This window comes from Plectropomus leopardus, chromosome 12 (genome assembly GCF_026936395.1).
Source record: "Plectropomus leopardus strain MGB_pleo_1.0 chromosome 12, ASM2693639v1, whole genome shotgun sequence".
In the NCBI taxonomy this organism is placed as follows: domain Eukaryota; kingdom Metazoa; phylum Chordata; class Actinopteri; order Perciformes; family Serranidae; genus Plectropomus; species Plectropomus leopardus.
The window spans coordinates 28,070,880-28,095,502 of NC_142187.1; the positions used below are offsets into that span (position 1 = coordinate 28,070,880).

Here is a 24,623-nt window from a genome sequence, read left to right on the forward strand (position 1 = left end):
GAGTTATACCCTTTTTTTTTTTTTTTTTTAAACCAGAACCCACGTGCTGTTTTTTGACATTGCATAATCAACAGGCAATGTAGGAGACAAAAAGCACACCCTGTCTACACATATACCAAACATTTGAACCACACAAAAATGTTTCCGATTTTTAATTGTGTTGGTTACCATTTATAGGGTTGGCTTTCAACAATTCTCAATTCCAAGTCATTTAGGGGGTGGTGTCAAAACAGGTCACATGCTTATTTCACAGAAAAAGTACTTTACTTTTAAAACGATTTAACAATTCATATTCATTCATTTTCACAGTTCAATTAATAGTTCATGCAATCTTGATTTTAAATAGTTTAATTTAGTAGCTGTTATTTAATGTTTCAATAATAGTATGTTTATTCTTTTTCATTTATTTACTGCAACTGTAACACAGAATTCTGCCAAAAAGACACGGTCCAACATACTACATTGGACTGGTATAAACATTGGCCAGTTAACCAATCAGGCCAGTGCTCAAAAAAGTATGGGGGGCAAAAAGATTAGTGTGCACATCTCTTTCTATGAGAAATTTATGTGTGCTCACTGATTTTTCTCTGATTACTGAAGATCCAGACATTCTGGAGGTTTTCACTGGAAGCCACATTATCCACAGAGGCTTCTCCTCTCCAAAACAAATGGACCAAGTGATAAAGATTTCACTGTAAAAAAATGAGAGGCCTTTGAAACTGATAGGGCCACGAGACAGCCTGAGTGAAGGTCTGTTGTGGGGCTGATGGAGGCTCAGCTTTGCAGGGAAGGCAGAGCTGGCGGGCTTCATCCTCTCGCTTGCTAGCCTCACACTGCTGCTGCATAGAGGCCATAGCGATGCCAAAAATCCTGTTGGGAACAATCGGCATGTCCAAAATGTCCTCTTTCTCTCAGATTGAGCCATCTGGCCCTTTCCTGCAACACCATCATCCCCATAGATGTACCTGTGGCCTGGACAGCGCAGTGTGGCGCGCTGATGCAGATGTCTGTGATTAAAGCGATCTCATCCCACACAGCAGGTTCAGGCTTGGTCGCCTTGTCCTAACACAGCTTGGTAAGCCACGAGCATGGACTGGAATCAGTCTGCTTTCGACGGCAGTGTGGGGTTTCTGGAGGACGCCGTAGCCAGCCGCAGATGGAGGTGGGCTGCAACTATCAGCTCTGATGGAGCATTGGGCTTTTCCCGCTGAACGGGTGGTCCTTCTCACAAGACTGAAACCACCTCCAGCAGCTCTGGGAAAACTGGGAGTAGCTGTTTTGCTGCCCTCATAGCCTGGGGCAGTTTCTTCCCCTCGAAATGTGATCTGGTGGTCTCTGTTACAACCGCAGGCCAGGGGATATTCAGCTAGCTTGGCATGCTAGCAGTTGTTGTCAGAGGCTCCTCATGGTGAAGCAGGCACAGTCCCTGCATGAACCGGGGGCTTCAACAGCCAGCCGGGCATGTTTCAGCCCAAGGCAGCACGAGCAGACCTGGTGTGTGTATTTACTCGAGATTTTATTTCTGCAAATACAGAGTCAAGCCCCAGAATCACCGTCTCCTCTGGTGTGAGGGAGGTTAGCAGCACAGTCTATCATAATTAGCCAGAGAGCTAACTCCGGATGGCTGTGTATTAGCTGGTTTGGTAATAAATAAAAACCTGACCGTATGGTGAGGCAAGAAAACACTCCAGTCTATGGTGAAGACTGAAGAGCAGAAGCATAACAAAAGGCAGCTAGCGCCTGGTGACGGAGAGAGCCGGATACTCAGGTCTGTGGACAGTTAATCTAGCTGGCTAATGCAACATGTAGAGATATGCTCTGAGGTGTTTGAATGACGCTGCGTCATAGCGCAATCTATTTAAGGGTGGATGGTGTCACCTGAGAGATATTTAATGAGATAAATGCTTCTGAGGTATACACAGGGAGGCGTATCCCATAGTGAGACATCAAAGCAAATGCTATGAATGAGAACCACCAATTATTCCACTTTTCAATGATCTGGGCAGAAATGGCAAAACACTTAAAAATGTATTAATGCAATGATAATTAGACCTTGGCTTTAAAAACATTTCTTTAAAAGCCTTTCAAGAAAAAATGTTTTCACTCTAGATTTAGAAACTGTATCAATTGTGGCATATACTCTAGAATTGATTATTAACATTTTATTTGCATTTCTGAATACAATGAACACGACTTCTAAAATATCAACACCATATGTTAAGACAGAGGAAGCAGATGTGATACAAATTGTGGTTCAAGCAGCAAAGCATGATTCTCACAGATTCTAGAGAACATTGTGGTTGGCCATTTGACCATTTCAGCGTCACCGGTGAAAGTCTTGTGTAATAATCTCAACAAGGAAGCTACCAAAATGCTGACTTTCTGGGTTTTTTATGTCTCTATAAGCAAATGCTGGACCTCAAGAGTTGGTTGCCAGAAAGTCCCAAATGCTCAATCATTTTTTTTATTATTATTTGTGAGCATTAGTTACTGTTACTGTTGTGTTTTGTGAAATGACTTATTCAGTCACTCAGTGGTTGCACTTTAAAATAATCTTTTATTATAATAATCTTAGCAGAAGCAACTCAGTACTCTGAAGAACTGAAGAATTCTTAACAAAGATTAATGAGAATGCTGTCAGACAAGGCAAACAAACCCAGAAAGCCAAGGTCACTGACATCCCAAGCCAACCTTACACAACCAATGCACCAAAGACAGACAAATGTTTTGCATCATATCATTTTGTACTGCTTAATGACAGTAATAACAGCTTTATTTATATAGTATTTTTAAAGAGTGTTTTGCAAAGCAAACAAAACCAAAAGAAATTATCAGATAAGTAATAAATCAAAGTAGAGCAATACAGTAATAATGACAAGCAATGTATAAATTACTAAAACACTGTCAAACAAGTAGAATGCAAAAATAATTTGAGTAGAAAGCAGTTCTGAAAATGCAGTTTCAGGAGATTTGAGATAAGAAATAGCTAGCCTGAATAATCCCCCCCAGAAGGTCCCTCCAGAGTTGTGGGGTCCTAACTCAAAAGGTTCAGTCAGGAATAACTTAAAGACATCTGCCCAAGGATCTCAGGCTGCAGTCAAGCTCATAGTAAGTGATATATAATCAGAGGCCTTCCCCAAACCTTGTAATCATTAAACTTTAAAACTGATTCTAAAACGTACAGGTTATTGGTGTATACATGGTAAAATAGGTGGTATATGTTTACTATTGGATTTTGTAAGTAGTTGTGCTGCAGCAACTTATACAAGCTGAAGTAACGGGAAGTTGTTTTGAGTGAAACAGGAATACAGCAAGTTACATAAGTTAATACCCTTTCTTACCAAATTAGCGCATGTATGCACTTTTTTTTAAATGCAGGAGAACAGGTTTTTATAGCAGCCTGTATTTGCATCCCTCTGGCAAAGTGGCTTAAATTTAGTGCATCCACCAGGGTGTCATATTTCCATCACTGCCAATCAAAGCCCATCAGCGCTGGGGCTGATAAATACCTGTGACTACTTCAAAGTCATTTGTCTTGGGACTGAACCTTGATTTCAACATTTAGCCAGATGTTAGACGTTTTTGTTTTTTGGGGGAGGCAGTGGGAAAGAGACTCTAGCAGGATGTAATTCAAGCATGAATAAAAGTTTTTTGATTGTTTGCACTGAATTATAGAAAGTATGACTTGAAGGATTGGAGCAGATTTATGAAAAAATGATGCATGCTTTGTAAAAAAGAATCCTGGATGTGATTCTGTGAGTAAGTGGCTTCTGTGAATCTGAGAACTGAGCTGGGAGAACATTTGTATTGTGTAAGAGGTCAGAAAGTGAACAGGTGATTTTTGCTTGTACAAATTGCTTAATAGACAAAGCAATTGAGCAACATGGAATTTTCATTGACAGTTTGGTAATCCTTAGTGAATCGTTACATCGTTTTGTGTGTTTCAGCACAATCTGGCCAAACATTTCCTCTAAAGAAACTTTGGCTTCCTCCAAATACGTGTCTTGCCTCTTTTCTCTAACTGCCTTGCATTGTCATAAGTGGTCAGCAGGTTAGCCTGCACTTAAGTTGTTCCTGGACTGTGGTTTCTCAGGACAATTCACACACTTTTGAACATTGGTTTTTTTGAGCAGATGACATCTCAGGAGGTCACGAGAATTTCCTACTATCATGTGACTTTGAATAGTATGAAATGCAATAATGATTATGATGTCTGTTATATTTAACACTTTAACACTTTAAAAATGTTAATTAGACATAACAACTCTTGACTCCAGGTTCATCCAATAAATCAACCTCTTTTTAGTTATTACAACAGTATATGTTATCCTATTATTTTAAACTATCATTCCTAATTGACAGTCTAAATTGTTTTGGCAATTTTATCCATTCGTTGCCAACTCTGTTGAAATTCCTCCGATTTCAAAACACTGTGAAATCATGGGCTAGGCAAAAGACAAAGCCACTAACCATGAGCCCGAGATGGAGCATGTGTCCCATCAGATCCAGTTATAACAGACTCAGGGTTCTCATTCTCTGCATACTCTACCAGTTTACTGGTGTCAGCCACACCAGGCTCTGGCTGCTCATGGCGGAAAAAGAGTGGGTTGTCAAAGGTGGTTAACATGTCAGGGATGGGTAAACGTCTACCGGACTTCTTGAAGACGAAGACGGCAATAAATACCCCAATGGCAATCCCAGTAATGACCAACACAGCTGCCAAAATCATATGATGACGCGGAGGAAATGTGGTTGCTGCACAGAATGAAAAAGTAGAAAATGATCAGCCAAAATAATTTAATTACAATTTTGTCAGGAATACAGAAGGTAAAAAAGTGTTACTTACGATCTGGCTTTGTTGGTAATTGCGTTGGTGGTGATACTAGAGAAAAAGAAGGGATACATAATGACTGTACAGCAAAATCTCAAACTCAGTATTAGACTGACAATGGCTCAACCTGTTGGGAAGGATCAAAAATCAGTGCTGGGTTTGACAATTCCTTGTATTTTCCTATGTCATGGCTCATTGTAGAAGACAACCAAGAAAGCACCTGAAAAACCTCATGATGTCAAAACAGCTATGTCAGAATTTGTAACTTCTCTTGCCTATCTGAAAACTTCCACAAAAGTCTGTGACATGAACTGACAGGATAACCAAGCACTCTTTATTGCACAACCATAAACATGGCATACTGAAAGGAGAGTACACACTCACCCTATTTCTACCAGCTTCGTATCATCACACTATGGATAGAATGGGTAAATGAACTGTGGTAAACTTCCCTCCATCTAACCTGTTCCTAGATCTCACTCTTTCTCCGCAATGAAACTTTGTCAGATATTGCAAAATGTGTCATTCAGTGGAGTTTTGCTGGCTCTTGGCTCAAACTACAGGCTGCACCAAAATATTTATATATTTCTCGCCACCCATTCCACCACCACCGACATAAAGAGTATAGAAGTGCATCAAGAGACACACCCACCCTTTTTTTCTCAAGCTCTGATCAAAACAACAAATTCAGATAAAACAGTAAAATTTGGCATTGCTGACTGATGAGTGCTATGGCAAGTGTGTGTCCACCATGCCTCTCATTCATCCCATTACAAGAATTTATGTTCAAAGTCAAGTATTTGTGACTTTGTAATCATGACATCTAACACAGTCAGTCATTTAAATAAGCAAAAATATTGCTGAATATGATCTGGGGATTATTACAACACAACATTATTACAATTGAAATTGAGTCTATATCAAAAGAACTGGTTTACCTTTGGGTGTTTTGCAGATGTATGGTTTACGAACCCGTTCATGGCTTGCACTCCATGTCCCATCGAAAGAACTAATTGCCCCATGGCTGCGAAAAGGTTCCCCTTCAGCCCAGTTAGTGTAGTCCATGACTGTTCTGTCCAACCACAACCACTCACCTACAGAGGAATTGATTTTTTTTTTGTGTTCAGTCTTTTAATGCCAGGTGAAAACTCTTTGTTACATTTATTGCTCTATTTTTTACATTTCAGAAAACAATAACTACACCTTGCGAACAACAACAATAAGTTATGAGAAAGAATATATCAGAAATTAATGCTTTGTTTTCCTGAAATAGTTTTAGATGTATGTTTTTAGTTTTACAAAAACATCTCTCTCTGTATAGTTGAATGTTTCTTCTCATAAGAGAACGGACAATGTTACTGTACCTTTGTGAGTTTTAAACAAGCCAATCCAGAACGTGCTAGAGATGTCTTTATATATATTTGCATTGCTTTTGATGAATTCTTGCTCAGAGGGATCTTCAATGCTGGCTAATGATCCACCTTCACAAAACAAAAGAGAAGTCATTACTGAAAGCAACATGCATTTTAATGCCCAAAAATATCTTAGAAAAGAAACCAAAAGGACTTACCATGTCTTCCACAGCTAACAGATGCATCTGGCCAACTTCTTCTATCTGTAAAAAATCTATAACAATAACCTTTAAATGGTAGCGAGGGGTTTTTACGGCTTGAGAATGATTCATATTGGTCTTCAGGGCAAACTCCTGAAAATTGACTTGAGTCTGTTGGCGGCACATCTGTGATTGATAGAGATACAAGGATCAATTAAAAAGATCTTTTCATACATTCAGATTCAATGCATTGTAATAATATAAAGCACTTAATACTTTATAAAAGAAGACTAATCACTGTTCAGAAAGGTTAGTTATATGGATTGTACACTTTTACTATTTTTTGCTTTTAGATAAGATGTAAATTGCAAGTTAAAACCATCTGACACTAAAATCATGTTCCAAACAGATGAACACGAAGGGTATTTTGACATTCACAGCATAATATCTCATTTCAGACATGTTAGCATGTAGCATGAGTTGCACATTAGTTATTTTAAATCAACAGAATATTATCTGGCGTACCATTAGACATCATACAAACACTGTTCATGGTCTGTTTGCAATCAGCTGTCTTCCATTTCCCATCCACGTCCACGTAAACACAAGGTGTGCCCTGTCTTGGTTCATCTTCACCCCAGTGAGAAAGGCTCATGTGCCAGCCATCAATATATCTGAAATACCCTTTCTGGAAGCAAAAATTGAACAGATGGCATTCAGCTTTATCATCATTTTCAGATAATCTACAAATTGATTTTTATGACAATGAATGATGAGCATTTTAGCCCAATAAGAAGCATGGCTATATAAATGGGAGCAAAAACAAAAATGTTTTGTGTAAATGTTTTGGTATGCAATTACATTTTGTACAGATATCCCAAGTTCCTCGGGATGAACTGTTGTAACTGTTGTGATCCCATTACTTTTTTATTGACCAATGTAATCAAGTGAAAATGTAAATTATCCAACTGTTTGGTTTATGACCAAATACCTGCAACATGTTCTCATCAACCTCACTTGTACTTTGTGTTGGTGGTAATTAGTAGATGTCAGCAGGCTATTAGGCTGTACTAAAATGATGAACATACAGCTGCTAAACATCAGCACTTGATATTCTGAACATGCTATCATGATGACATTTGCTGTAAATTCTCAGTCAAGAGTCTAAAAATACTTCCTGGTTTGTATTCAGCTTGTCCTTATCACTGCTGAAAAGTTTTCTCCTGTATTATTTGGCACTTGTGCTAATTGTGCTAGTGATATTAATGTTGTCTCATTAGGGGTTTTAACTACCCCTCAAAGACAAATGCATTTTTAAAGTGAAAATCTTACTTGGAAGAAGTTAATATAGACAGAGGCGACAAATCCTCTTTGCATTTTTATAGTAGCCAGTAGTAGCAGAGGTTAGTTGTGTTACTTAGCTATGTGCGTTTTTAGAGGCTTTCAGCGCTGTACCTTCAGTTTTTTCAGTCCAATCCACAGAGGAGTTTTGAGATTCCTAGCCAACAGCTCGACATAGGCCTGTGTCCACTCATTTCGCAGGCTTGCCAGTTTGGCACCATCACCTTCACAGTGCTCATTGGCTGCATCCCAGTTCATTTGTTGAGTGACAACCTTGATGGAGTCATTTAATATTTTGATGTAGTCAGTAGGGGTGGTTGGTTCAGTCGGAACTGTTTGAGATGGTTCTGTTTTGGATGAAAAATTAGAGAAATTCAGTTTTTTCATCATCTTAAAGGGACTTATACCAACCCAAGCTGATAGATAGATAGACAGACAGACAGACAGACAGACAGACAGACACATAGATACATAGATACATAGATACATAGATCTAGTCTATTTTTTGGAGTCTAACAACTCCTGAGGGAAATATCTGGCTCTCTAGATGCTAAATGTTTCACTTTGTTCACCAGCTAGACACTAACTGTGTCTGTCTGCTGTTTGGTACTAACTAAGTAGGATACTGTTTCCTGTTGTTTTTTTTTTTGTTTTGTTTGCTTTGTTTTGTTTTTAACTGATAAGAGCTGCATGCAGTGTCCAAAAACAGCACTTGGAGGTCGGTGAGCGTGAACTAAAAAAGCCAATTTACAGACTGCTAAACAACAATCTGAAACTCTGTATGACATAATGCAGAGAGGAGCTGCAGATTAAAGACATAATTATCTGTTGATTCATCTGTGCGCTATCCCTCACATTTTCACATTGTCTTGTCATTTAATACATTTTTAATTGTAAAAATATTGGTTATGGCTTCTTAAAGAAATATGACATGAATATTATTATTGAAGTGACAGGTCAGAAGATGGGCTCACCAACATTTCGGAGACAGATAAATCCATTGGTGTCATTACAAGACTTTGGTATCCATGTCCCAATACCAAGGGAAGGCTTTGTATTGATCACAGCACACCGTTTCTGTGGAGGTATGGAGAGAGGTTAGTGACAAAAACAAAAAATACAAGCACCCCACAAGTGCTGGGGTGGATATGTACAATCTAAAGAGGTTTTACTAGTATATGCCTTTTTTATTAAGGCATATATTATTTTTTATTTTCAATTTTTTTTTTAATCATTATTTATTTTTTAGCTGTCAAGGTTTTGAGTTTTTATGGTGTTATGAAAATGTCATTGACATTGACAAAATAAGACATCTAACACTTAAGCACTACAATTAATTTTTAAAAACTTCTTACCTGTTCTCGATCTCTCATTATTTCAAAATAACGTTCAAACTCTGTATGATCCTGCAATGTAAATCCAGAAATGTGATTTTTTAATAAATACTCAAAAAGAATGGCAATAAATAACACAAATGTATCGACTTTTCAGTGTGGGTGCACTGGTTCAGAGAAGTGATGGTTTGGTTCATACCACAGTTTAAGAGTCACAGTACGGCTTGGGTTCAGTTTAGCAGGGAAAAATGCACAAGGATATGTTTCTTATAAGTTAGACCATAGTGCAGGTGTAAAAGAATTACAAAATTGTCTTGATGGGGACTTGTGTATGTATTGCCTACTGGCAATTTTGGTAAACTATTTCCATGATAAAGGACCATTTTAGACACTTGTTTATTACACTGTACAAACATTAACAACTGTCTCAAAAGTCATGTCACAACAGGATATAAAACTGAGAAGTATTTCTTGTAATATGAAATTGAAAATACAAAATAAATGGAATGTGTCCATGTGATGTAAAGGTTATCATTCATCCATGTCTGCGAAGACCTATGCAGACATCTGCATGCAGCCATTTTTGTAACCATGCAGACTGAAGGCATAGCAAGCTCAACGCCTCACCAGGATAACGTTTTTTTTAGATAGGATATTTGCAAGACTTTCATCTTAGATCCAGCAGCATCATTTAGTTACACTTTCACCCGAAGGCAGTTAAAGGGGCATCTCCGAGCCCTCCCGTTTACTGCAAGGGGCTGACATGGACAGCCGATTGATCTATAAATAGAATCACATGTGTGTGCGTGTGATCAAAGCTTTCTCTGGACGCACAACATGAAAAGTGTGTCTAGCCCTTAATGGTGCAGCAACAGTGACACACAATCTGCTACACAACTTTCTCTATCTTTGCTGTGGCTGACTGGGCACCCACAGGCAGGCCTTCCAGCCCCAGTGTTTCATTTGTGCTTCTAGTGTGACTGACTCCCACTCTCAGCTTGTTGCGCAAACCCCATCACATGATCCCAGCATCATACAGCTTACATTTAACTTGCACTTGTAAGCTTTCTTTCTGCATAATGCGCATCAATCAACACAGTTTATTTTGCGTATGGTTGCATGCACCAAACCATAACCCCCTTACATTATGGTTGTGCGCAAATATCTGAACTGTTACAACCACTGCACTTCAAAAAAGTGAATATACCGTTGATATTGTCACATTTAGTTAGAAATTTGAAGTTAGAAATTTGAAGACATTACCCAAAATCTAAAAGACATCTGGCTGTGGTGTCTCTAAAATTGAGAAAAAGACAATTAGGAAACAAATTGACACATTTTTTTTACACACACAAAATGCATAAGGACTAGTGCACACAACTGATTGAGGAACATATCACAATATAAATTCAGATTCTGTCTGCTTACTTCAAAATCCAAGCTGACATATCGCCTCGGTTGCCCATCAGTCCAATAAAATCCTCTTGAATCCGAACTGCGAAAACCAATCCATAGGTCTGTAGTTGGTGTGTCAGCCATTTGACTCATCAGAAACACTAAAAATGTAACATAATAGCAATGACTTAAGAATCAAATACTTGACTGCAAGTTTTCTTTCCCTCCGGTTCAACCTAAATATACATAAAACACAATATAAATAACATGTTTGGCTCTTTGTAGCAAGGTGCCCCATACAGTACGTCTAGTTCTACCATATAGACCAACTACAGTATAATGTGAACAACAGAAATTGTTCTCATTCACAGTTAAAACCTTATAAACAAGAGTACAGAGCTCTGGGAAAAAAATTAGCTCATTCAAACCACTTTAGTTTTGGTGAGTGGCAGAAACCAATAGCAGGGCCTTACATTTTACTCACATTCTTAGCATATATCTCCTGAGCGTTTTGAAACTCTGATCTCAATAAAATAGTTTTAGGATAAAGTGATTATTGAACTTCCAGCCTGAGAACCTTTACAATCTCTTTATGTAGATCAGTTGCAATGTACACAAGACATACAAAACGTAATCAGTGTAGACACTGCTTTCAGTGCATCTTTGTTACCTGCCATCTCAGGGTTCTGCAATAAATTGACTTGACCACACAACCATGAACATAAGCACAAGTTAAGAAGATCTGTGGATGATTTAACAAAAAAAAAGAAAAAGATGCAAACCTTCCACATGTCTTGAGGAAATAGAGGCCAAATTCCCATTCATGGCTTTGCATTGTTTCCTTGCTGCACTCCATGTTAATTTCTGGTCTTTAATTATGTTGTAACACTATAGTAGAAATGGAAAATTCACAGTAAGTCAAATGTTGTCTTATTTAGCACATCTTCATCATCTCACGACATACAAAAAGATTTAATGAAATGTCTCACAAAAGCAGCAGAAATATATACCTTAAAAGATCTACGTTTAAAGGCCAGTGTGTAGTATTTAGGTGAAGTAAGCCCTTATAATATTTATAGCTAAATTTTCATTAGTGTATGATAACCTGAAAATAAGAATTGTTGTGTTGATGTTATCTTAGCATGAGCAGCTTATATCTACATACAGAGTGCAATGTCTTCCACAGAGTCTTCCATGTTGTTCTATAGTAGCTCAGAATGGCCAAACAAATAATGGCTCTAGATGGGGCCTTATGCATTTACCTCAACCACCATAGTTTTCAGATATGCATGGCACACAGGAGAAATTCCAGGTGGTTTCAATCTGCAACCTCCCTGTTACGTGCCCCTAAATCATACATACTAAACCTTCAAAAGACATCATTGTCATATCGAAGGCCAATGTCAATGCAAGCACCGAGAAATTAATACTGTCTAGCATTAGTTTTCTTCCCTTTCATTTACCACACAACACATTTAAAGGCAAAAAGTGACCTCTGACCTTAGAGTTAAATTTTTTCCAGTTGAGTGGGCAGACACCTTTCGGGGCCACTGTGGGTGCCACAGTAGTGTTGGTTGTTGGTGAGTCAAGGCGCTTACAAATGGACCTGTGTTCATACCCACAATTGTAATCATGCCAGAACCCTGCGAACCAAACCAGGACATGAAAATGATCATTGAAATCAAAATGTTGCTTATGAATGATAATTATGAACTCAAACCAGCTTTTCAATGCTATTTATGGTCTGCATTTTCTATGCAATAGCCGTTCAGTATTCACACATTCATTGTTGACTGTCCATTATACAGAAAAAGTGGGGTTTGTTTATCTGTGTCTCCAGCAGAAACACCAGTTCTCTTCTGTTCTCTTAGCTGCTCAACAAGTGTTTGCTGTAATAATTGCAATAACTGTTACCAGAGTAACCATGAGTATCACCGCATCAGTCAGAAATGAAATCTTAAGGATTACAACTTTTTAATTTGTCATTAGCATGTATGTCACTGAAGGTGGATCATACGTCAGTTCACTTACCGTTATGAGAAGTCATAGCAGCACAGTTCTCATCATTATTCTTGAAATCAGGTTGACCTTCCTCCCACTTCTGAAACACCACTGGAGAACCATCCATCCAACTTAATGAAAAACAAGAAAATCTATTGACATTATGTCACAAAAACAACTTACTGTGAAAATATATTGCTAACATAAGGACATAAAGCCCCTTTTCACCAAATTTAGCACATTTTTTAAAAACATGTTTAAACCTGCTAAAAATAGGCTATTGACTCCTTTCTTATTGCCTGTAGACTAGAGCTGTGTACATAGCTTTGCAGCTGAAAAGTGTGCCCTCCTGTTTTTTGTTTCGTTTTTATTTTTCATCATTATTCATCATCATTTTTCATTATTTTATTTTATTTATTTTTTTATTTTTTTTCTGGTGTGTCATGTTTGACGTCACGGCTGGCCATAAAATAGGTTAGTAAACATTAGAAAGCAGCATGGAGGTCAGTGGAAATATTGTAGCGGTTACTTTTTTTAATCTATCGCTTATTTCTTCAGTCTCTTTTTCAAACTCAGTGCAGACTCATTTGAAACAATGTTTGAGTGCTGTATGGGTGAAGACAGCCGGTACAAAACATAGGACTTTCCCCCTTTTACTTTCCCCTGGAGTTTGATGTAAGTAACCTTTGAGTGCATCTAATTAAACCTAACTGCAGTAACTTAATGCTAATTACCTAACTTTATGTTAAAGATGTAACATCATCTGTTGGGCACTACTACTGTAGCATATCATACAAACCGTTGTATGGGAATACCTTAAACTGTATTATGTTTGTTCTTTCTTCAGGTTCGAATGTCAGAAACGAAATAAGGAGCAGCTTATCAGTATCCTGTGACCGTTAACTCTGCCATTAGCCTGTACTGTGTAGAATGAAAGCCTTTTCCATCAGATCCTTTGTAAAACACACATCTGTCATGTTTCCATTTCATCTTGGTCTTTTTTTGGTCACGTTTAATTGAGTCTTTAGTTCAATTGACTCTTAAAATTTACATAAGATGGAGAAATTAACCAATTAAGTTACAGATATGTTCTGAACATTTTTGGTGATGTCACCTTTTATATAAATGTCATACTTGCCACTTATTTATACTTACTAAAATGCTCCATTGAGGTCTACCGTCAGACCTATCCAGTAAGGACCATAATTTTGGATCATCTAGACACACAAAGAGAGGCTTAAGTTCATATAGAAGTTAAATGCGATGGTTGTTGTACTTTAATTGTTGATTGCTTTAATATTGTAATGTGGTATAAATATCACTGCTTACCTGTTGCCATAAAAAGACACTTTCATCTTTACTGTCGATAGTTACCAAGTCACCATTGTGCTTTTGGCAGAATTGACGGGCATCTTCCATGGCCATTGGCTTGTTGTTAATATAATACTGAGTCCCGTTCCTTTGTAGCCACCCATCTGACGTCTTATTGTAGTCTGAAAACATATCAGAGAGATGTTATATATCTTTTGTGGAGCTTGTCTGTATGGATTGTGATGACAGTTTAAATTTAAAGGCATGCAGCAAATAAGGTTCATCCCTCAGAGAAGTAACCAATGCAGGCGGGTAATGACACAGAGTCCTTATACATAAAAATACAAAGAATGTAATCAGTCATTGTCCAGCATAATAACCTATATGGCTAATACAAGAACACTTTTTGAGTGTTTTGTTCACTGCCACTTCTATAGTTAAGGTATGATTACATTTCGGCAAGTAAATGTAAAGATTGGTTAAAAGACTGGGACAGCTGTCATGGGATCTATGAAACTGTTCCCAAAGAGGTATCTGGATTATTCAGAGTCATTGAGAAAGTATTGTTCAAACGACACATTGCTGATGACTTTTAAGTTCAGATTTAAATTTTTCAAAGCTGCTGATCACCGGAACTAATGTTTTCATTGTACATTTCTAAAAGATACAGTTTGTACATTATTTTGTAGCAGATATGTTTAAATTTTCTTTGGAGGGGAAAATTTCTTAACACTGTGTTGGAGGTGTAGTTTTATGTAGGCTCCAAAACCACTTGGTTATGGTCAGGAAAAGATCATGTACAGGCCTAAAACACCCACGCTGGGTGGCACAAAAGCCAATAGAAAAGGGGGGATGGGTTGGTGAAATACACAAAGGTTCAGTGCCACAAACTCTACTGGGAAACGGATTTGGGGTTTGCAAAGACATATAATCCATTTGCCCATATTAAGCCTCTGGTGACTTAGCTGAAATACCACATGTGAAATTTCTTACAAATCTCAGAAACCAATATCTTTATTAGAGGTAATCAAGTTAAATTGATCATGGAAAAGTGATAAAGCTGAAAAATTATTGTATTTCCACAATTATGTAAAAATATATATTAGTAATATATATTAGTATTTTTATTTTTATGTGATCACATGCATAATGGCCCACTCACCAGGAGTGATAGGGTCTGGAGGCGGCTTTGGAGTTTTTCCTGTAACAACAAAGATAAATGAATATGTTTAAAATAGAGTATTAACTGCATACAGGTGAACACATAAGAGGAAGGGAATGCTGAGCAAAAGAAAACCTCACTCACTCACAAGTGTTACAAGAGAATTACTTTCCTTGCAACCCATGTAACCAAATCACCATTCCTTACCTGCACGGATCTGACACAGCCATCCATTTGACTTCTCACACTGCACATCGTTCCAAGATCCTGACCAATGTTGCTTATTTGTTTCAAATTCAGTACAGGATTCCACCTTGTTTTCATTGTTTGGCTCTCCACTCTCCCAATGTTGGAAATTTACCTTTAAAAGAAAGCAAACAATTAAACATGCATTGATTTATTTTTATTTAATCGAATAAAATTAAAACTGATACTGTACTCGACCACTGTAGCAAGAGAAACCGGTTAACTCACCGGGGACCCATCGCTCCATACGAAACCGTTGGCTGGGTCAGGGGCATGAAGTCCAATCCAGACTTTTGCATTATAACTGTATAATGGACCAACTTATATTAATGATTTAAACATAAAACTTGTTTAAAATGTTTTAAGTATAGACTTTTGCAAAATGTCAAAGTTATGCGATGATGCAGTCAGTCTTTAGCTTTTGCAATCACTTTTGTACTTTTTTGTTGTTCCTGAATCTTAACTTTGTAATTTGCCATTTACTATACACTAAGAAGGTTTTCTGCCAATGACCATACTAATACCCATGATTAAATTGGAAAAAAACAAACTTAAAGCATCTTGAAAGAATGACAGTGAGCTCCTTTTAATGCAGCTAATGTGTGATTGAGACTGGAGAGATTTTGTAGGTAGCAGCCTAAATTGTATGAGACCAGGTCAGACAGTACCGATTTTTAACAGCTTGGTCAGCAAGGCTGTGGATGCTGAGCAGGTCTCCTCCAAGAGCTTGACAGTAACTTCTGGCCTCATACCAAGTCTTCTTTTCTGAAGATGGTCTCTCTGGAAAAATCTTGAACACAAGTTAAGAAGATCGATTATAAGTAAAGGTTGGTAGTTTCACTTACACTTGAGCCTGGTGTATCATTTGAAAGCTGTAACTGAACATTTTTTTCATTGTTTAAACAGCTTGTCATGTTTAACCATTTGTTGCTCAAGCAACCAACCAACCAAAAAAAAATAAAAAAGCAAAGGTGTTTGATTTACAATCATAGAAGACTGAGTTCTGCTTGTTTTTTAACATTTCAGAAAGAAGAAAAAATATGCATAGCAGCTGGGTGAATTTTCTTTTGATCAAATAATCAATTACCTGGCTATTCGTTTGAGCTCAACTCTCAACACTGGTTAGATGGAGGGAAAGTTTCAACAGTTCATTTGCATATACTGCCCACATGGTTATGATACAAAGCTGGTTGGAAAAAGGCGAAATATCCTGTAAAGAAGATGAGCAGTTACAAAAAATGGGGTCTCAGTCTTAAACTTGAGATGTGGGGAGGATGGCTTTGTTGTGTGTTGTTCCCTAACGAACAGGGCATAACTGTGTATCACTGTGGAAAAAACTGTCAGCCAAACTATTGCCAGACAGACCAAGTTAAGTTGGAGCATCAATCACAGAGATCACGTACATTTTGCATTTTCATTATACAAAAGTGTCACTGATGTTATACTGAGTTAAATTTTACCTTGAAGCAGAAGTTTCTTGTTCCTGTTGGAGTCCAGTTGTCAGCACACTTAGGAGGGGGAACAGTTGGTGGTGCAGGGGTTAAAACTGCCCCCTCCGCCAGGTGCTTGCAGATGTATTTCTCCCTATTGGTGCAGGGCAGCACATCCCAGAGGCCAGCAAAAACCCCAGTTGCCATGGCAACACAGCCTTGTTGATGACCTTGCATTGTCAAGGGAGAAACTGTAAGCTTTTAGTGGCAAAGCTACTTTAAGAGACATCTTAAAAACTGAGTGTAAAATCTCTCCATACCTGGCATTTCTGCATTCCAGTGAGTAAACTTCACTGAGACTTGGTTGGTCCACACAAATTGATCAATGTTTTTCTGGTTTGAGAGGCCTAGCCAGAAGTATTTCTCTGGTCTCATTCCCACCAAGCTGACGAGGAAGGCATTATCCACCCTGGAAGCATTTATACAATTAGGATCACAGGATTTCTAACAACCAGGAATGATGTACAAAAATAAACATTCATTTTTGGAGTTTGTTTGCAAGTCCTCATAAATACCATGACGCGAGCTTCTAAAATCTATTTTGCTCATTTTTAGTATGTTCAAAATTATTTGAAGTTAAAATATTTTGTTTTACCCATTTGAAATATCAGCTAAGTAGGACTCTGAACTCTTGCAGTCTTTCTTGGCATCATCAAATGTCTTTGTCTCTGTTCCTACAAAGTAGCAATAGGAGCCATGTCTCTTCCAACCCTGGAGAACAAAATGGGGTAAATATCAGTAAGTTGTTGTCGTTGTGATTAATACATTTTCAGACAAAGGCCGGCACAACAAAATGACCATAGTATATCTCTCCAGCATGTGTTATCTTTTGAATCAAAAGCTCTTTACTCAGTGTGTATTCTTGAGAACAACTTCCTATTTAACAATTCAGTGATTCAAATACAAAAAAAAAAAAGGAATTTTAGCAGAATTTGTTACATTGTTCAGAATTATTTATTGTACATATGAGATAGTTTCAGATATTTCTCTGGGGTCTGCTGATCTTGCTAAAATGGTAAAACTTTTAACTTTTAATATATGATTAAAAAAACAGCAACATGTATTCATGTGTTAGAGGAAGTAAAATTCACGCACAGCTTTGCAGCCAGCATTCAGTTCCACTTCATCTCCAGAGGGCTCAGACTCACTCATCTTCATACAAACGAAGCCATGTTTCTCATCACACACACGATCAGCCCAGTTCCCATTCTGCAGGACAAAAGCACAATAAAATGTGTATCTTTGTGACATCACACATAGACATGCAGTACACATATATACAAATAGAAACATATACATAAAATACAAATGTATAGTAAATTCAACAAACAAACGCCAAAACATTACACCACTTTGTGAGTGTTTAACATCTCTCTATAAAATGCTACTGTAACAGCCCTCACCACTGTTGAAAGGCTTTCTACAATTTATTGTAATTTATTGTACAATTTTTGACCAGTAATGTTGGGTGATGAGGCCTGTCTTGCATGCTGTACAGGCTAAGGTCTGTGTGCAGGCAGGCTCTTCCTCACCAAATTGGGGAAAACCATGCTTTTTTACATTGAAAACCAGGACATTATCATGTTGAAATAGGAAAGGGTCTTACACAAACCATTTCCACATAGCTGCAAGCACAGTTTTAAAATATACATGAATGCTGCAGCATTTCACTTGATTGGAACTAAAGGGCCTTGCTCAAAATTGCCTCGGTGAAAAAGTCCAAAAAAGGGTGAACCAGAAGCGGTACAATTTGCCAGTTTGTTTTGAAGCAGGTTATCTTTTATTATTGGACAAATAATGATACTTTTACAAGAGGCTACAGTAAGTACCATAGCCACGTGGTGCTCTTACCTCTCCTTTGATGAGAACACAGTCTTCCTTTTCAGTAAAGACAGCAGGTTTCCCAAATTCCCAGCTGGTGAAGCTGACAGTAGAGTGGTCACTCCAGTCAAATAGCCCCTCTGTCTTCCTGTCATTCAGTCCTATCCAAAGCTCATCAGTAGATGCTGCAGACATGGAAAAAAAACTCATGTTCTTGTCATAAATTTTTTAATGTGGAGCTCAGCTTAACTTAACAATAAAGGCTGACTGCTTTCATGCAGGAAAGGAAAAGGAAAAAATATGGATAAAAAAGGATGACATCACAATGCTACATGATTAACGACGAAATAAGATGTACTGTATCAGGGTCTGTCTCTTAGCTCAGTCGTAGACTGCAACAATTCCTCAATTAATCGATTTGTAGATTTGCAGAAAAGTAACTGCAAATATTTTGATGACTGAATAATCGTTTTAGCTTTTTTTAAAATCAAATAAGCCAATGACATGCTAATTGATTAATTAATTCCTCTTGAGTTTGAGAATTTAATGCTTTTTTTGTCATACATGATAACAAACTGAGTAGCTTTGGAGTTTGGGACTATTGGCTGGATAAAACACCATCTGAAGAGATCATGTTGGCCTCTGCAAAGTTACGTGTGGCATGTTTAACTATTTTCTGACATTTTACTGACTACACTGTTGATTGAGAAAATAATCGGCATATGGAACGGCAATGAAAATAATTGTTGATTGCAGCCAATTTAACCTACTAGTAAATAAAAGTTATTCCAAAAACTGGAAACAAAGCGCTTAATCTTTTGGGGTTTATGCCCCCTCAAAGTTAAAATCCGGAAATGCTGTGGTAAAATGTGGCCATTTTGCAGCGGCTGTCAGAGCCTTTTATATTCTATATTGTTATATAAACAGTGATTTAGAAACAAAATGTGATTTTCATGTATAAAGTTAGGTGCTACACATCCACAAACTTCACAGTTAAGTCTATTAGGTAATTAAAAATTACCTAATATTAATTGGTACCTATGCGCCCTGCTGATGGAGGATGCAACGCTATCTAACGTCAAAGCTGAGCAGTTTGAGAGAAATGCGAACATGTCCCAAACCACACTGTTTTTATGGTCCTTACGTACCATAGCCAAGTTGAGAGATGACGAAGCTTTGGTCCTCTATATTGCGGATGCTCACTAGATCGCCTCCGTCTTTGCGGCAAGCCTTCTGAGCATCAGACCATGTTTTCTTAGTGCGATTAAGGTGGAAGCAGTGGCCGCTGTAGGGAATCCAAGGTCTTGAACAAAACCCTGCCCCAGCAGCTGATCATGGAAAGAACAGAGAAATATAAGTACTGTGTCACAGATATAATACAATTAGTCAAAGGCAATATATTAATGCCATTAATGGAGGGAATAGAGTAGAGTAGAAATGGTATTTTTCTTTACCTTGAGTAGGAGCGATCACTTCGCCTTCACTGTAGCAGATGTACCCCAGTTTCTTGTTGCATGTTGAACTTTGCCACGAGTACTGCACGTCACTATCAATAATACCGCATGTGTGTCCCGGGTCAGAAAGTGGGTGTCCTAAAAGAAGATTATGGTTAAACTCGCCATGATGACGCAGTCATGACAGTCCTCAGGTGTTTTCTCATTTTATTTATAATGCATAAACAAACTCCAGTGATATCAAATGACATCATTAGAAATTAAGCACATACGTATGTAATTATAGTGCAAAGTTAGTGGTATAGAACAACAATAAAAATTAGATTTAAAAAGGAAAATAGAAATAGAAAAAGTAGACACAAGAAGAAACTTTAATTGCCTTTGTCTGTGGACATGTAAATGTCATCTCAATGAATGAATACGCTATAACGTGAAAATAGAAATGCTTATTGATAGTTGGGCTGGATTGATCATGTGCCTGAGTTTTTTCTTGAGAGCAGTGATGATATTGAAAAGAAGTTGGCAGACTGGAAATACGGTGGACTTTTTATTGTGTGATGGGCTAAGCTAAGATACACAAAAATACTTTTACGTTTCACTGGTAATGGCGATATTGTAATTAAGTGGGTTTGACATGCACATAATATTTTGTACACCAAAGTTAAATGGATGCAGCAAGGCTTATTGCAAGTCTTGAATCTAAACTGCGAATGGCTGAGTCCCTTTTTTCCCATTAACATCTGCACTGTAGCACAGTTTGGACTCTTCTAGTGGCATGTGTGTTTTAAGCAACATGAAATCAGTTTTACAACTTTCTGACAACATGGTGAGCACAAAGTAAAAATGATATAAAGGAAATGACAAAAAGATGGGATACATCAGAGATACAGTAGCCTAATCCTGGCATTGAAAGAACAGCAATAAAAAAATATTAAAGTAGTAAATACTTACCTGAGTCCCAGTTCAGATAACGGTAAGGCCTCCCATTAGACCAATGCCAGCCATGTTCTTGGTTCCGGTTCAGCCCAGTCCAAAGCTTATTGCCAGCTGTACCTACTAGTAGTGCTGTGAGTGTGTTTGATAAAACAAGGCACAGGGAACAAAGATGATACATTTATGAGGAATATGTAGAATTTTTGGGTGGTGAGGGAAGTAGATGTCGATTAAGAATAGATTCGCTTGTTCCTTACCGGTGATGTAAGCCTGTTCGTGAGGATCGGTGATGCTGAGCAGAGAGGCCACCTGCTGTTTGCAGCTGGCTTCAGCCTGATCCCAAGTCAGAGCTGATTGAGTGTTGAGCTGGTAATAGATGCCCGATGTGCTGTGTTTATTCCAGTTTTCTCTGGCTGTGAAATATACATGCAATATTATGGAAATGCATTTGAAAATGTTAAGTTTTTATTCCTGGCAGTTGTAAACCTGGAGGGGATCGTGCATTTGGTCCTGTGTGCTTGTTTGAGTGTATGTATGTGTGCATGTAAGTGTGTGTATTTGCAGCTTATCTCCCAAACTATTTGACCAAATATCTTAATATTTTGTGTGCACATTTATGCCTGTATACTTCTGTGAGTAGCAGTTGTTTAACACTGTTTAATTGACTGCTTCATACCATTATTAACTGTTGACTCCTCACTCCTCTTTACCATCCAGTATTAGATGGTTAAGAGGAGTGAGGAGTTTTCCAATAATTGGCTCGCCTAAAAACAACAAACCTTACCTAGTCTGTTAAGGGCCACTTTCTGGCTTTTGTCACAGCTCAAAAACTGAAATCCGTAAAAAAAAAATGATCTAATTTTTAACCATAGCACCAATAGAGTAATTTCAAAACTGATACATTATCATCCACTAAAGCAAGGCATGTTACAAGATGACTTAACCCCTATTTTTATCATCTGTGCTGCCATATGTTGCCATTGTTTTTGTCATTGAAAATACTTTCATTCTCATAATCATATTGTATCCAAATTTCACATGCAATGCCCATTAGTAGGGGAACTCAATCTGCTCTAAGCAACGTGCCATGACTCAGCTCAAAATAGACGAGGCATATATTTTTATAAGCCTCTGATAGGTGCTCGACGTGTCTTCTAGAGCAGTTGGCGGCCGTCTGGTGGAGATCTGTACTCTGATGAGTGTGCTTTTCCAGATTTTAATGTGACCTCTGGTTGTACATTTGTGCTTTGTTGTATACATTGAATGTTAGTGGCTGACATAAATGCAAACTAGTGGTATACCTTGTCTATTACTGTCAAAAGACCTTCATTATCCACCTCAGTGTAAATCAGTGTACACTTTAAAAATCACAAACTGTAACCAATCTCATTGCAGTAAAAAAAAGGCATTACTCACTGTTAGTTGGGCAGTATCCCCATAGTTGATTTTCATATTTAGTTTGAACCGCACACCAAGCTTGGCCTCCAGAGGAGTCGGCCATAGTGCAATCTGAGTACCAGCTGTCTTTGTACAGGAAGGGAAACATGCAGGGCCTACCATTTGCATTTCCTCCAATGGTATAAAGTTCTGAAAGGATGAAACAACGAAACAAAGAATAGCTTGAGTTATTTGTGAACATCTGTAATTGAGGTGATTTACATTTTGTGAAAATATAATACATTAATTCACAAATTATGATGCAAAATCATTAAAATCTGGAAATATAATGGATTTGAAGCTTTAGAAAGAATCAGCACACTAGCTGGTTAGTGATGGGAGTTAGTGTGGACAAACAACACTGTACCTCTGTGTGTTCTTGAACAAGCACCCTTGGATGACCCTGGAATAGTGAGGTGGTTTTTGGGTCCTATCGTTTTGGAGAGAGCTGCTGTGTTGTCTGCAGTGACCTGGATGTAGAGCTCTTGGTCTTTCAGGGCGAGCACTGTTCCATTCTTGCATTCCCATTTTTGGAGGTCGCTTTTTTCGTCACAATCGTAGAGGTTTACTTCACTTCCCACACTTTTCCCCTGGGCTCCCAGGCACTTATGTGGCCACTGAACCATCAGTCGGTTACCAGTTGTCCAGCGTATGCTATAGCAGTAGTCATGCATTTTAACCAAACAAAAACCAGTGTCCTTGTTGGTAAGTTGAAAAGGTGAATCTGTGGAGAGAGATTGTTTAATAAATCAACACACAGTTGTTTTTGTATCAGGAAATCCTCTGTAAGCTTTTTCATCTTATACAATCTCTCATTAGAGTTGTTTCAGTTGTGTCATATTAGTTTTTGTATTACATGGGCACTATTAGTGACAAATGCGCATGAAATAAATTGAAATGTAATTTAGCAAATAGGATAACACAGGGAACAGACTGACATATATTAAAGGGAACAACAAACAGTCTCTGATATTTTTAACAATGCTGATGATCTGCTCTGTAGGACTTTGACGAAAAGCTTGAAATTAAAAGTTGTAATACTGTACCATCTGAAGCCAAACAATATAATGTTTGGATGAGGAGCACAAAGGCTGTAAAGGTTATCTTCATTGTTGATATTCTTCTAAAATGTCTAACAGCTGAAGACTTTATGCATTTCTCACACAGGATATAGGAGTTGTGTGAACAGTTGTGGAAAGGGCCAGATTTTAAATACTCTTATCCATCCTGCCACATTATGACATCATGCCCTCTTTCTCTGTCCTCAGTGAATCAGCATCATGTCTCAGAAATATTTGTCAGCTACTTCAGAAGAACAGGGAGGAAAGCATCATAACTCATTTTTTCTGTTAATGCTGATATCTGTACACTTGAGTGATTCTTGATAATATAGGCTGTGTTCCTAGAAGCCCTTGACCCAGCACGCACATGCACTTTATACACATAGCTTAAAGAGATGTAAGTAGTTTCACAATAAACTGGGGCAAACAGGAAATGCTAGTACTAAGTGAGCGCTATAATGCTAGCAAACCCACCTGAAAGATGTTTTTGACACTGTTTTACTTTAAGTAATTAAGTAAGTAAATTTTATTTTCATCACATTAGTATCAGATGGACAAAAAACACACAAGGGATATAAACCATGCCACCGACATTTAAAGAGAAGAAGAAATAGAAAAAGAAAAAAGAGACATAACAAGAAAACAAAACAAACAAACAATCAAACAATTCAGGTAGTAACCACAATAATGTTTTCCTTTAACTAGAAAAGGATACAAAGAAGAATTATACGACTTGAGGGAAGCATGTCGGTCCATCACGTGTTGTAAAACAGGCATCCAGGATCCAGAAATTTTTTTGAGGATTGCTGGAGAGTAACCCCAAATCAAAGAAGTTGGGACACTGTATAAAACGTAAATAAAAACAGAATGCAATGATTTGCAAATCCTATCTTACCTATATTCAAATGAATGCAGTTCAGAGACAAGATATTTAGTGTTCAATGTGATAAACTTTGTTGTTTTCTGTAAATCGTCACTCATTCTGAATTTGATGCCCGCAGCACGGTCCAAAAAAAGGTTGAGACATGGGCAAGTTAAGCACTGTGTGACATCACCTTGTCTTTTAACATCACTCAGTAAGAATTTGGGAACAGAGGATATCAGTTGTTGAAGGTTTTGAAAGTGCAGTTCTTTTTAGTATTTTAGCTTGATAACTTTAGACTAAAGAACTTTAGTTTCTCAACAGTCTAGGGTCCATTATTGTATTCTATGCTTCATAATGCCCTACATGTTTAATAGGAGACAGGTCAAGCT

The 24,623-nt window shown here is 37.8% G+C and overlaps 1 protein-coding gene across 1 annotated transcript; it reads right to left on the reverse strand.

The window, feature by feature from the left end:
* Positions 1-137: 137 nt before the first annotated feature.
* Positions 138-23,492, reverse strand: LOC121951225 (macrophage mannose receptor 1-like). Its single transcript, XM_042497480.2, has 32 exons — positions 23,355-23,492; positions 22,676-23,032; positions 22,288-22,458; positions 21,129-21,284; positions 20,890-21,003; positions 19,939-20,076; positions 19,633-19,812; positions 18,515-18,669; positions 17,759-17,872; positions 17,259-17,374; positions 16,924-17,072; positions 16,634-16,833; positions 15,842-15,963; positions 15,402-15,477; positions 15,135-15,288; positions 14,928-14,966; positions 13,784-13,947; positions 13,610-13,671; positions 12,485-12,585; positions 11,954-12,096; positions 11,236-11,341; positions 10,487-10,614; positions 10,322-10,354; positions 9,080-9,130; positions 8,699-8,801; positions 7,839-8,071; positions 6,909-7,071; positions 6,402-6,569; positions 6,196-6,312; positions 5,770-5,925; positions 4,847-4,882; positions 138-4,755 (listed from the first exon to the last, which is right to left on the reverse strand). Exons 1-32 carry the CDS (start codon positions 23,416-23,418, stop codon positions 4,466-4,468), a joined length of 4,359 nt encoding a protein of 1,452 aa, XP_042353414.2. The 5' UTR covers positions 23,419-23,492; the 3' UTR covers positions 138-4,465.
* Positions 23,493-24,623: the final 1,131 nt, after the last annotated feature.

Bases quoted from the DNA above. Each gene is read 5' to 3' on its own strand.
- LOC121951225 (XM_042497480.2), bottom strand. From the start codon at position 23,418: ATGAAGATAACCTTTACAGCCTTTGTGCTCCTCATCCAAACATTATAT. The intron at 10,615-11,235 runs GTTTGCATCTTT...TTACATTTTTAG, and splicing joins TTCCTCAAGACATGTGGAAG to TGTTTCTGATGAGTCAAATG. The intron at 6,313-6,401 runs GTAAGTCCTTTT...TGTTTTGTGAAG, and splicing joins TGTTAGCTGTGGAAGACATG to GTGGATCATTAGCCAGCATT.